Source organism: Dermacentor andersoni, chromosome 6 (assembly GCF_023375885.2).
Source record: "Dermacentor andersoni chromosome 6, qqDerAnde1_hic_scaffold, whole genome shotgun sequence".
NCBI lineage: Eukaryota > Metazoa > Arthropoda > Arachnida > Ixodida > Ixodidae > Dermacentor > Dermacentor andersoni.
Window position 1 is genome coordinate 156,965,702 of NC_092819.1, and position 13,577 is coordinate 156,979,278.

The following is a 13,577-nucleotide window of genomic DNA, read 5'->3' on the forward strand; positions in this document are numbered from 1 at the left end:
CCTGTGTGTTCCTGCCTTCTGTCTGTCATATTGCGCTGCCCCTTCAAGATGTTCATCAGCGCTGTCCTGTGTGTTCCTGCCTTCTGTCTTCGTCATATTGCCCTGCCCCTTCAAGATGTTCATCAGTGCTGTCCTGTGTGTTCGTGCCTTCTGTCTTTGTCATACTGCGCTGCCCCTTCAAGATGTTCATCAGTGCTGTCCTGTGTGTTCGTGCCTTCTGTCTGTGTCATACTGCGCTGCCCCTTCAAGATGTTCATCAGCGCTGTCCTGTGTGTTCGTGCCTTCTGTCTTTGTCATATTGCACTGCCCCTTCAAGATGTTCATCAGCGCTGTCCTGTGTGTTCCTGCCTTCTGTCTTTGTCATACTGCACTGCCCCTTCAAGATGTTCATCAGCGCTGTCCTGTGTGTTCCTGCCTTCTGTCTTTGTCATACTGCGCTGCCCCTTCAAGATGTTCATCAGCGCTGTCCTGTGTGTTCGTGCCTTCTGTCTTTGTCATATTGCACTGCCCCTTCAAGATGTTCATCAGCGCTGTCCTGTGTGTTCCTGCCTTCTGTCTGTCATATTGCGCTGCCCCTTCAAGATGTTCATCAGCGCTGTCCTGTGTGTTCCTGCCTTCTGTCTTCGTCATATTGCCCTGCCCCTTCAAGATGTTCAACAAGTACCAACTCGCGCAAATGTCGATCCTTCTACAGTTGCTATTGCAAACGACAAATAAAACTTCAGCATACTGGAAGTTACAGCTTAAGTGATATTGTGAACAAACATTAAAAAGAACTTAGAAGCAATATTTTTATAACTCGTTTGGGAAGTAACTAGCGTACGTAACTCAGTCTTGACTGGTTCCCGGACGATCTCGTATTGTTCTCGCAACTTGCCCGGATGTTCTCGTTTGAGTGCCCGGATAATGGTTCTGGCCTTTGACTTAAGGTCACTTGAATGTCCCTCACAACGGGAACTAAAAGCGTTTCTTGTTTAAAAAAATTGAATAATTTTACTTTGCCTTTCACTTCACTCAAGTGATAATTGTTTGCAATGTGTTTTTTTTTTTTCAACAGTTCATCAATGCCAGACAGGAAAACCGGCAAATGCAAGCCAGTAAAGGAGTTGAAGCAGCAGCATCTGCTAGAAATGGTTCACCTGCTGAAAACTGGGACAGGTGGCAATGCAGGTGCACACATACTAGTGGATAATTAACACGTGAACAATATCTTTCTCCTGTACATTTTCTTTTCGAGCAGCAGTAAACTGAGAATAATAGAGAACTGGTTGTTATGTTTATTGATTTTTACCTTTCAAGTTAGAATAACGCATTTGGCAGTGACTGAGTTAACATTCCAGAAAAAAGGTGCAATGACCAGGAATGCCTTGAGTGGCATTTTTGAAAATGAGCAGGTTGTTTCTGATCCACGAACCATGGTGTTTAAACTGCTCGTACAAGAAATCCCGAGCACTCAGTATGATGATGGTTTATCACGCTGCAATGAAACACAATGCTAAAACAGATTTTGTGTGTTACTACAACCGGTAAGCATGCCGTGTGTATTTTTATGTCCTACAATGTAGCTCCTTCACACAACCTCGACATGCCAATAGCTTTCATGCTGGGCACAACAACATCAGAAGTAATGCTAGCATTACCCCTAATGCAGCTTCTGAGGTCTTAGTGCATACTACTCTGCAAGAGCCATGGACAACACACACAAAAAAGTCACGAAATGCAGACATTCTTTCTTGCTAATTGTACCAGCCACAGCTTGTGGTTCCACAGAATGGCACAAATATATAAATGTGGCACATTAAAACAGAAGCCAATGTTATAACTGCACAGCCGTGCTATTGGCAACACATGGTCTGTAAGGAGGTCACCTGAACAGAGTGCTTTTCCCTTGCTGAAACAGCAACTCTAAAGAACATTTCCACAATCATAAAGCCGATATACTACCAGGTTGGTTTAACTTAACATGTTTATTCTGAACACAAAGCCACTGTTTCGTCCTGGTGTTCCGTTCCACACCTCACTCTGCACAATTGTCCCAAACAACAAGCTTGGCAATGAAGAAGACGCTCCACTTTTGCATCTGTACACAGGTGGTGCTGTCAAGCATCGCTGCAGCTAAACACAAGGTCACTTTCGCTTCTGCAAGTGAGGTGCTGAGAGTTTGACTTTGCCAGGGATGTTTCGAGAAATGTCTTGGTCCTTGGTCACGCGCAGAAGGTCCCGCTCCCGTGGACTGGTGTTCTTGTCCAGCAGGAAGACCGACAGTGCTGTCTTGGCTGCCTTTCCCCTGCGCCCCGTGCCAGGCGTCACTTTCACTTTGTGCTTGTAGTTCTGGATGGCTGCATAGGGCGCACACACAGGCACAGCAAATAAGAGACCATCTTCAGCCACTGGGCAACCTGTCAGTGAAGCCAGAAGCCTCTGCTGTTCATCACCAATGTTGCCTTCGTCTTCATCCTCTTCTGGATCAGCCTGCAAATCCTCGTCCTCTACCGGTGGTGCAACTTTGTTGCTGCCCACTTTCTGTTTAACCTCTTCCTGTTTTGACCCTTCCTCATTATCTGCCACTACCTCATCGGCGTCATTTGTTTCTACCGCACCAGGTATTTGTTCTGGCTTTGCCGATGGCTTGGGCTGTGCCTTTGGCTGCTTCCCCTTGCTGGCGGCTGCCTGCCCAGATTCCTTCTTGCCTTTTTTCTGCTTGCGACTCTTCGTCTCTTTTGGAGCACCTGCAGATGCCAGGATCTCCATGCGCAGACGACGCTCATCCTCGTCCTGGTCTTTGTACTTTTCTTTGATCTTCTTCAACTTGCCATGTGTTCCTCTCTTAGGCTTTACCACCTTTTCAGTGTTTGTAGCAGGTGGCACTTCTTTTGGAGGTGGCTCAGGCTTTGGCTTGGCTTGTGGTTTGCGACTGATATGTAACCCTTTCGCCGGCTGTGAATATACAATCTCCTCAGCTGTATCTTGGTCGTCGTGCTCATTTGTTGTTGCCTCCAACTCGTGAGGAAGCTTGACTACTGTGTCAGGGAACAGTTCGGCGTCACCTTTTGTACTGTCTGCATCGCCGTCACCCTTGACACTGCCCTTCTCAGAGTCTGACTCTTCGGACATTTCCAACTCGGGTCCTTCTTCTGGTGGTTCTGTGCTGGCCTCGGTCTCGTCCTCAGCCACGCGCACCTTGCGCTCTCCCCGGTGCCGCTCGATACTATCTTCATCCAGCTTGTACAAAAAGCCAAAGCCCATGATGAGATAGGAAGGGGGCAGATAGTTCTTCTTGCCACGAATCATGAAGGCTCCTGGAGTCAAGTACTGCCCTGTCGGTGCTGTCTTAGACACCTGGTGGTGATGCACCCACCATGCACTAGTGACCACCTTGGCATCCCAGGCTGCACTATAGCAGATGGCCATGGTTCCAGCCTCATTCAAGGTCTTGGGTGGCACAGGCACTCCTGTTGGATTCTTGATGACGATGCTGCTAGCACCATGGAGGTCTGCGTGCACATAAATGTCACCAGGGCGCAAATACTTTTTTACAATAGCCTCATTCTGCTGCGCATCACGACCTCCAACGACCAAGTAGTCCTCCGAGCTGATGAACCAGAAAAACTTCTCAAACCAGAATGCCTTTCGTGCTTTCGCAATGTTGGTGGTCAGTGCTACTTGCTTGAGTGCCTCGCGTGTCTTCTTTTCAGCGGACTTGTAAGCCTTTGCGGACGACTCTATCGTCTTTTGCTGCTTGCCTGCTGCGTGCTTTTTTTGATCATAGTACTTGCGTGCATTTGCGTATGCAGACAGGTCAATGTCAATGTCGACCAAGGCTTCCTCGGCTTCATCGTACGGGTCCCTAAGGAGCATCTCGAAGTGGTTTGTCTCGAGCTTGAGCTTACGGATGGAACGAGCCATGGGGTCACCTTGCTCCTGCCCTTCTTTGAGCAACTCCGTGATCTCTGCCCAGCCAATCTGGTTAGCGAGAGCACTGCGCACAACACACAGGGCACGTTCCACCAGGTCCAGGTTCACCTCAATTAGTTCAGCCTTCCGCACATCCACTTGTTGCACCTCTTGAAGGGCCTGAATCCTCTTTTCGTGGTCCGTGCGGATGTTCTCCAGTTTTTTAAGCGCCTCTTTTTCACGTTGGTGGGCGCGGAGGGTGATCTTCTGCATTTCGACGCTGGAGAAGAACTGGTCGACTGCAGTGCTGAACGATGGTAGCTCAATCGTGGAAGTGGTGCCCGTTCCAGCAGAGCCGTCATGCTGGCGCCAGAGAAATGGGTGGAACTCCTGGTAAGTCGCGATTTCAGTGCTTCCATCTTCAGCTGGCTGGATGCGTTGCTCGATCCGCTGAACAATGTAACCCTTGCATGACTCGGCCTTTGCCCGTGCCATGATGGCATCTGCATCATGCAAGCATTCCAGGACTTTTTCAGCGAGACCTTCAGCTGGAAGTGTGCTGATCTTGGCTCCACAAGAGAGGCCATGGCCCAACAACACATGTTCAAGAAGGGCTGGACCATACAGAGTCCTGCAGAAAAAAAAGGAATGAACTGAGATAATGGTTTCTGGAGAATGGCGTGCAATGAAGAACACACAGAAGAAGAAAACAACCTGAAAGTTGCATATTAGAAAGCTAGATAATCTCACAGAAACCTGTAAGTGGCCACAGAAAGGAAGGTGTTGTGTCCATAATGCAACTTTGGTGCACTGTGCTTGAAGTGCCATCTAAAAGGCGTTGATAAGTAAATCACTGGGATATAGAAACTCTTTTCATTATGATTCTATCAATACTAAATCAGCAAGAAGCACTTATGCTTATAGTTCCATGATAACTAAACTTTTCCACTAATCCCTTGACACATATGGCCCCTTCTTTCCAATTTCACTGCGTAAATCACGTAATAAATGTTTTAAATTACTGCCCTATTATCTTTACTAACACATTTCATATTCATGAATTTAACTGCCTTCTTAGCAGGTAGTTCCTTTTGTCACATCAGCAAAGCATGACGGTGGCTTCTGCATGATATGTATAACCCTATCACTCATTACACTGCATAATGAATTATACTGTGCAGACTACATATATTTAGATTTTTCGGAAGTGCCCAGCAAGGTGTGTCATAGGTGTCTACTTGATTCACAGGGCTTAACGTCTAAAGGCAACAATGGGGATATGAAAGGCGCAGGCTGCTGTTCCATAAACTAAGTTGCCATAACCTGAGCCCATTAAGGTGGATGGAGTGTTAAGCATAAGCAATTCACTATTACTGGCAGTTGCAATTTCTAACCCTTGCTAATGCACATTTCCGTTGCTCAACAGGGGGTCTACCTTAAGACCATCTTGTTCCCGATACGTGTTAACGAGTTTCTTCCTAGGTTTCTATTTGCTGGTGATTGCGTAATATTTTTTTAAAACAATCACAACGATGAGCTTAGCACTCTTATGTCTAACACTGCTGCTGTATCTTGACCTAAACAACAATTAATGGAGCCAAATAGCAGCAAGGCCAAGGATGTGCATGTTTCCTGAAATACGAACATTTAGCCTGTTTTGGAACTTGTCACTTTTCCTAAGTGCTTCAGTCTTCAAATTGCATGTAACATCAATTGGACGACAAACAATGAATGGATTGTTAATAATGCTAACCATATGTCATCCTACTTATGTCACAACTTTTCTGCTGCCCTCATTCCATTAAAACCATAACAAAACCAAAGAATATGCAGCCACAGCATGGGACCCTGTGAACTACTGCTACCCTGGAGTTTGTAAAGAATAATGTGGTTAGTTTATTATAACTATAATTGTACTGCATGCCCAATAGCGATGAAGGCCAGCCTCCTAGTCCTGTCATTAGCAATTCATAACAAATAATCCAGAGACCTTACTAGTTGAGCTGCAGGTAGTGCATGATGCAATCAAAGCTGCCAATATGCTGAGCAGCCTATTGTGATCGACATCTGCACTGACTCCCAACAGCAACACAAGAGTTTCCATGATGCCACAAATTTGCAGCCATCCACAATTGTCACAGGTCATGCCCATTCATCGTGCATGTAACACTTCGTGCAGGAACATGGTCACCACCAGTACAGCGACCTATCGGGCAAAAATGCACTCTAACGCAGCAGCAAAAGCTCACCCGATGCCCTCCCTTCAGACCACCACTCCTTCCTTTTAGCCCAAAAATTGCTTCGCTGTTGGGACACAGGCACGTGGTCCCTTCCTTTCCCAGTAATTTTTCTGCCTTCCAAAATGTATTCCTACCACAGAGTGTACTACATCACACTGGTCCAAACGACAAAATAAAGTTTGTGCAGTGTTTTGCCTTAACAACAGTTAGTGCCACTGTTTCATAATTCTGTGTTTATTCTCTGCTGTTGTCTCATTAGGCTGGATAAAAGAAGCAAGTAATGTGTTCAAGCATGATATTAACTGCAACTGGCATGAAATGCCACATCTGTAAGATCTTGAGGCAGAAGAGCCGCAGATTACGCCACAATTGTCATGTGTGCCTGCTGCTTTTATTTGTGAGATATTTAGTACTGCTTACACAGCCTTTGCTAGCAGTAATCTTCAGATTTTGTGCCTTGATGTACGATTGTCTATTTGTATTTGTGAGAGCAATTGAAAAACTAATGGCCAACTCAAGGATACTATGTTCGGACAATTATTCTATATAGGCTTACAAATGATGCTTCATCTGTCGACAAAATTTTTTTTGGTATTGTGGCTTTCTAAACAGATTTATGAAATTCCGTATTTTAGTGGGAAAAGAGAAGTCTGCCTGAGCTGTGAGCATGAGCCAATATTACACCACTTCTTTACTGCTTCCACCAACAACATTCGGGGATCTCAGCCTCGTGGAAACATTTTCTGTTGTCCAAAGAAACCATAACCACAGGAGACAAGATGAGGGCTGAAGTGATGCTGATGGGCAGAGAGTCTGTCACAAGTCTTCTACTTTTGTCGTATTAGAATTTCCTGTGCACCAGCTGCATTGTTGCCTCCACTACGAATTCAATTTCTAGAAACTGAAGATCTCACTGACAATAAAAATGTGCAGACTCGCAACTCATACGTCATTCCCTCCCAATTACCTCTTAAAGCTGCGCCAGTAGAATACACATCCTTATTGACACTGTCTATCATGGGAGGACTAAGAAGTCGTGAATTTACTGGCAACTGCTATGCTTTCTTTCCCTTATTTGGCTTATAGGCTTATTTTTTGTAAGCTTTCCATGTACATAAGCATTTGTTTTGGTTGTCACATGAGCATGCTTTCAAGCATTCATCCTAAACACTACCGCTATGAGTCAGCACAAGTGTGTCGTCTTCCTGCATATCGCTGTCGAGTCGTGCCACACCCACCAAAATGACCATGAAGCACATCACCCAACTTTACATGTTCACACTAAGGTTCCACTTTGTGGTAAGTGAATTTCCTTGTGCACATGCCAAGACACTAAAACAAGAGGATAAGCTGTACTCTTTACACAATTTTACAAGCATTGTGGAATAAATGTACTGGCAACTGCAGCCACTGTCTATGCAGATTTTTTCAACATTGTGCGTCACCCTTGTAACTACTCTATGCTGGGCATGGACAGAGTAATGCGGTGATGCGCCCATGCACATTGCTGCCCGCTGCGCACGACACTGACAGCCGTACGTGGCACGTAAATCCTCTCTGTCACCTCTTGTGGAATGTAATAGCTAGGGAAACCTTTCTTCGGCTGCGCTCCTTTGTATCTTGCTCCTTATGTAGCACCACTACTCCGTTATCGTGTGAGACCACCACAGCTTTTTGCGCTGCTCACCACTCTTTTACGTCATTTGCGGCGCTAGTACAACGAGCGGGTCTTCTCGCTAAGCTCTCCGAGACTACCGCTGGGCGAGCGTTCGCTTCGGAGGCCAGTACCTGGGCGTGAGCAGCTTGCGAAGCGTGTCTCCCGGGGCCGCCTGCGCCAGCATCGCCGACAGCTGCTCGGCGTCGAGCGAGGGCGGCTCGGCGAGCGCGCCGTCCACCGGGTACCTCTCGCGCACCACGAGCTTGACGTCTTCGTCCTTGCCCAGCGCGCGGGGCCTCAGGATGTTCAGGATGAGGTAGTCGCCGTCGGTGAGCACCACGTTGCCCCGGTCGTACAGCTCGAGAATGACGTGGTAGGCCGCTTCGCCCGTGCCGAACTGAAGGTCGACGACGCGGTCGGCGCCCAGCTGTGCCAGCCGCTCGATGCGCTTGTTCTTTAGGTGCTTCCTCAGCTTCATGGCGAATCCCGACGGGCTCTGGTTTTTGGGCCAGGCGAACTCCGTGGTGTGCAGTCGCACGCCGGACTCTATGAGCAGAACGGCTTTCTCTTCCTGTCGGCTCAGTTTAAACAAGTACGTCTTAGTGTCGACGTCGTACACCTGTACGACTCGCATGCCGACGACGCTCTTTTGCAGCTCGGCGACCACGGCGAGGATGTCGACGGTGCTGAAGCGGCTCTTCATGGTTTCGGCTCTCCCGGCTCAACGCCGCCGAGGCGCGTGGTCAGTTCAGTGCGTGGAGGCTGAGCGGCAGCTAGCAATCTCTGTGGCGCGACGCGTTACCGAAACGTCCATTACGTTTAAGTCAAGCACCGCACGTTCTCAGCTTTCCACGCAAGCTGTCAACTCCTGCCTGCGTGTTTTCATTCGGGATAGGAACGTCGCATCGCCATAGAATAAAGAACAAACTCGCATCGCGAAATATGCAGGCAGAAACAGACAGACGATGTCGTATATCGTGCTCGTCTTGGATTCGTTTAGACCGCAATGCGGTAATGCAAAACTAACAAAGCACTTGTTAACTAACAAATAATTACGAATCCTACAATACTACACCGTAAAAGTATAAAAACAACCTTCGATTATTTTTGTGAAAAATAACGACTATTTATTGTACAAATTTGTGCCGTTTGAAGGCAACTCAATCCAGTTCTTAAATCGTCGGCGGCCAGACTCTCTGGCAAGCGTGTTTGAGAATGCGTGGTCTGTGTGGTCGCGTGTTGAAGTTTGTGATGTAGTGGAGCGTGTTATGATCGCTGTTGTGACATGATGTATAACTAACAGGCTAGCTTCGGTAAAGACGCACGGCATTCTGTGATCAATAGCTGTTCTGAAGAGCCGAAGCCTAAGGAGACTACGGCGCCGCAGTACCACTGACAGCCGTTCCCGCTTCACTAATTCATCGTGTGTTGAAGTCAAAGTTAGGTGACAGCGTCATGGTGCAGCTTCTGGTGCTCCCGCCGGCGCCTCCCGGCCAGTCTGGTGCTGTCGCCTTCGGCAAGCTCACCGGTGAGAAAAACCGCTCTGCAGGAATTTCATCTAGCTTGTGAGAGTTAGCAGCCGTTTAACTCCTTAATCCTGGTCGGGGATTGGCGTAGGTCGTACCAAAGAAATTGCATTTCCGCGTTGTCTTGGAGAAAGTTTTGTTTATCTGGCAGGCATTTCGTGAGGCATTTCGTGTGACTCGGGCAAAAGAGTCGGCCTCAGATGCATTGGTAGCCACTTAGTCTGTGCTGAAGAAAATGAAGTAAATACGAGCGTCATAGATAACAATGAGGGCACAGGGAAGAAGGTTAAGCAGACGACCAGCGGGTCTAGACGTAGCCTACACTGCAAGTTCGTGTTCCTTATCAAAAATAATGTAAGGCCTGGATGTCCCGGATACTAAATTAACACTCTCGCCAAGTATACGTGTTCAAATAACGGCAGAGTGTCGAGATGAGCAAGAGCAACAGCCAGCGTCTGTTCATCGTGTAGAGCAAACAGAGCCTAAGGTCCATAGTTGCAGTCACATCGCGCAGCTCTGGAGATTCTGTATCTCTCTTAAAGGGTACTACTGATGTGTAAATGCCATTCCTAGCCTAAGCCGTCACAGAAGACTAGCACTTGTCATCTGAGCATGTTGATAATACGAGCAAACAAGATATGCATCACAGCTGCGCGAGACCTCTCGTAATCACACTTTGTTAGCTGTAGTTGGTGAAGGCCTTTCGGAATGTGCAATGCGAAGTAAAACATGTTGCAAAATTTTGATAACAGCTGAAAAGCACAAGAAAACACACTCAGGTGCACACAAACACCCAAGAAAGGTGCCCCCCGCCAGCCTTTCACACTTATTATCTAGCCCAACTAAGAGTTATTTTTGTTGTAGAACCACTGAAAGGTAAGGAAGTTGGTCCAGATTCATAGCTATACCCTGGTAGCACAATAAAACACAACCAAAAGAAGAGAGACTTTAGTGCCACATCCTGTCTATTTTATTAATCTCACTGTCATGCTTCATCTGTCCCGTCACGCTGCCAAGGTATGGTCATAAAACTCGTTGCTGCATCCAAAGATTGTTGCGGTACGTTGCTGAACATGTTAAAGCGGAAGTACTGTAACAATGACACATCGGTGGTACCATTGTGTATAAGCTAACAAACCTCTCAAAAGTTTGCTTCTGAGAAAAAGAAAGTTATGACAGTACCACTGAAATTGAATTGACAGGTGGGCCAGCTAGTGGGTGTTCATTTTGTAAAATGGGAAACTCTGCACACGGTGGACAAACAAAAAGAAGTGGACAGGGCATGCGCTCACTCTCACATGAAAGTTCTAATGCTAAGATCTGCTGATATCTTAACAAGATGTCAAAAGGACTTTGACTAGATACAAAGCAGCAAAATAGGCATGCCAGATAATATGACACACTCTGATCACAACCGTTCCTTGGGGAGACATGCAATATTCATTGTCCTCTGCTACATACGCATCACACATAATGTGCTTTGAAGGTGCGTCCTTGTCAGGTAGCTGAAACGATGACTCCCAGTGGCTATGGCATTGCACTGCTGAGCTGAAGGCCACAGGTTTGGCCCTGGCTGCGGTGGCCACATTTCGATGGTGGCGAAATGCAATAAACGCTTGTGTACTTGCAATTAGGCGCACACAAAAGAATCCCAGGTGGTTCAGATTTATCCGGAGAACCCCACTACGGCATGCCTTATAATAAGATTGTGGTTTTGGCACGTAAAACCCCAGAATTTAATTATTTAAACAAAGACTGGTTAATGTACCGCTAACTACTGCATTTTGTAAGGGAGTACAATCCAAGGTAAAAAAAATCCATTGCTGCATACACGTTCCTTCTGTCATCACCAAGAGAGCTATCATCCTTTCTTATTTACAGCAGGTTTTTACGGGTGTGTTGAGTGTGTATTAGTGGAGCACCGCATTAGCCAGCACTCGGCTCTCTGGCAAGGAAGTAAGGTACCTTTGGAGCACGTCATGGGTGATGCCCGTGCTGCAATACACTGTCAATATCGCAAGCCCTAGAGAGTGGTTGCGATCATTATGCTATCATATTTGATTTGGTGTTTGAGGGCTGCAGAGAGCTTTGCACTGCAACCAACTCGCATAAATCTGGATAAAGACCATTGGCAGCACTCTGGAGAGTTTTTGAAGGAACAGTGTTTGCATGCCCACCAATGTTTGACGGCCTGTTCTGCCACTCTGAACGTTTAAGCTCCGAATGTTTCCTCACCCCTTTTAGGCTATCTTTTGGAGGTGGGAAACCTAAAATAAAATAAACGCTATTCATAGTCTAACAAAGGTCTTCTGGAATTGACTGAGTGTCTGGGTTCTTGAAAATTGGGAATTACTTGCAGTCCATTGGAAGCATCTTGGCTGTAAACACAACATACATTTGCCAAATGACAGCATACAAATAAAACATTGCTCTCTGGTGACAGTAAGCTATGTACCCAGGCTGCAGCACTGCGACAGGTTGGTGGCATCACAAGCTGAACCTTGAGCTATGGCCAGTGTACTCCACTTCTCATTATTTTCATTTCACTTGCCTTTCTGTTTTTCACCTCCGTGTAAAGAACAGCTTGAAAACAGCAGAGTCCGGAATGCGCAGGTCAGGCATCTTGTCTCAGTTTGGGCACTTTCCCGTCAACATTTGCAGAGCTCAGTCAGGTGGAAGTGGAACCTGTGGGCCGATGGTTTGAGGCAGTGTACCAGAATGCTCACACCCGCCACGTCTCGTCAGCAGCATCAATTGGTTCCGAGTCGTCAGACGAGGGTGAAGGCGGAAGCGTTGCAGAGGACCCTGCTGAGACGCAGTACCTGCTCAGCCTCGACCCCAAAGAGTGGAAGGTGCTCCCATTCTTTTCCTGCTTGCAACGTTCCTGTTGAGAATGTCGGTGCACATAAATGCTTTTTCCTTGTTTGCATCCTGACTTTATAGACATGAGTCACTCAGCCAAAAGAGAGCAGAACAAGGTTTTCTATGCTGAAGATGTTTTGGTACTCCAAGGTGCTCCTCAGAGGTGCAACTTTGGTTGGACTTGCTAAGGAAACGTTTCTGGGGCAAAAGTGGCTAGCACAATACGAAGGGGCTGGCAATCAAGAATTGCATAATGGCTGCTCTAATAAGATCTTAACATGTTAAAGAAAGTGTTGTTATTTATATAACTGTAATCAGCAAAATGAATCGCAGCATATGCACAAAGCGACAGTTCTTTCTTGAATGAGGCCATAATCCACTTCAGTCCAACTCTATATTAGGTGCTGCCTCGACCTTTTGGTGGCAGAGGGCAGCACTGCACCTTGGCTCTTCAGTAATGTTCCCCTTCGATTCACGCACATGCACTGAGAGGTTTCTTGAGAAATCCTCCTCTGTTCCAGTGACAGAGTTAAAGTAAAGGAAAGTATCTAATAAGCTCTGGAATCCTAGAGCTCTGGAGTACAAATAAATGATCAAGGTACCTGATGACAAAAATAAAGCTAAAGGGCCTCTAAGTATGCTAGCATCATTCCTTGGACAAAACAGTAGTAACTGCTTTTCAAAAACACTCTACTACGATTCATGCTTATACCTGTAGATGTTGGAGCCCCACATCATCATCAGCCTATTTTATGTCCACTGCAGGACGAAGGCCTATCCCTGTGATCACCTATTATCCCTGTCCTGTGCCAACTGATTCCAGCTAGCGCCTGTGAATTTCTTAGTTTCATCACCCCACCTAGTCTTCTGCCATCCGCAACTGCGCTTCTCTTTTTTTGGCACCCATTCTGTAACCCACAGTGCCCCACAAAGAGTGCCTATGAGCTTACTGCTTCAACTGTTGGGATTTAGGCCAGCATATACCCGAGATTGTTTATGCCATGTGCACTAGAGAAAGTGTAATAACTGGATATGTGCTGCCCTTCCTATGCTAGTGTCAGGCGTTGCACACCCTGTGGGAGCCTGCTGGGAGCAAGGACGACACAGAGCCCCAGCAGCAGCGCATGAAGCCTTTATGGCAGGCATCACAAAGGACCTCTCTGAGGCACTTTGTGATGCATCAAGGCACCAAATTGCACCAAGGATCATCAACCAGAACAATTGCAGATGCAAAAGTCAACATACATCGTGAGCAGTTCACGACCATCAATGAAGGTCACCTCATGCTTCTTGACAGCCACTCTCCTTATGTGATGCGGCTAAGGGTGTTTCAGCCAAACTTGCACCATGGTACTTTGGACCACATTGTGTGGCCCAGTGTTTGGAAATTAATGACAT

The 13,577-nt window shown here is 46.7% G+C and overlaps 2 protein-coding genes across 2 annotated transcripts in view; one reads left to right on the forward strand and one right to left on the reverse strand.

Annotated features, from left to right (window-relative positions):
* Window positions 1-1,948: 1,948 nt before the first annotated feature.
* Clbn (Nuclear export mediator factor NEMF homolog Clbn) lies at window positions 1,949-8,765 on the reverse strand. The gene is made up of 2 exons (XM_050172071.3): window positions 7,923-8,765; window positions 1,949-4,525 (listed from the first exon to the last, which is right to left on the reverse strand). Exons 1-2 carry the CDS (start codon window positions 8,492-8,494, stop codon window positions 2,128-2,130), a joined length of 2,970 nt encoding a protein of 989 aa, XP_050028028.2. The 5' UTR covers window positions 8,495-8,765; the 3' UTR covers window positions 1,949-2,127.
* A 194-nt stretch (window positions 8,766-8,959) lies between these two features.
* Window positions 8,960-13,577, forward strand: part of LOC126523468 (dnaJ homolog subfamily C member 2) — a 134,424-nt gene continuing 129,806 nt past the window's right edge. The window contains exons 1-2 of the mRNA XM_050172073.3: window positions 8,960-9,319; window positions 11,979-12,169. Of these exons, the coding sequence (XP_050028030.2) occupies window positions 9,247-9,319; window positions 11,979-12,169 (264 nt within the window). The 5' untranslated portion in view covers window positions 8,960-9,246. The remainder of the gene's footprint in view (window positions 9,320-11,978; window positions 12,170-13,577) is intronic.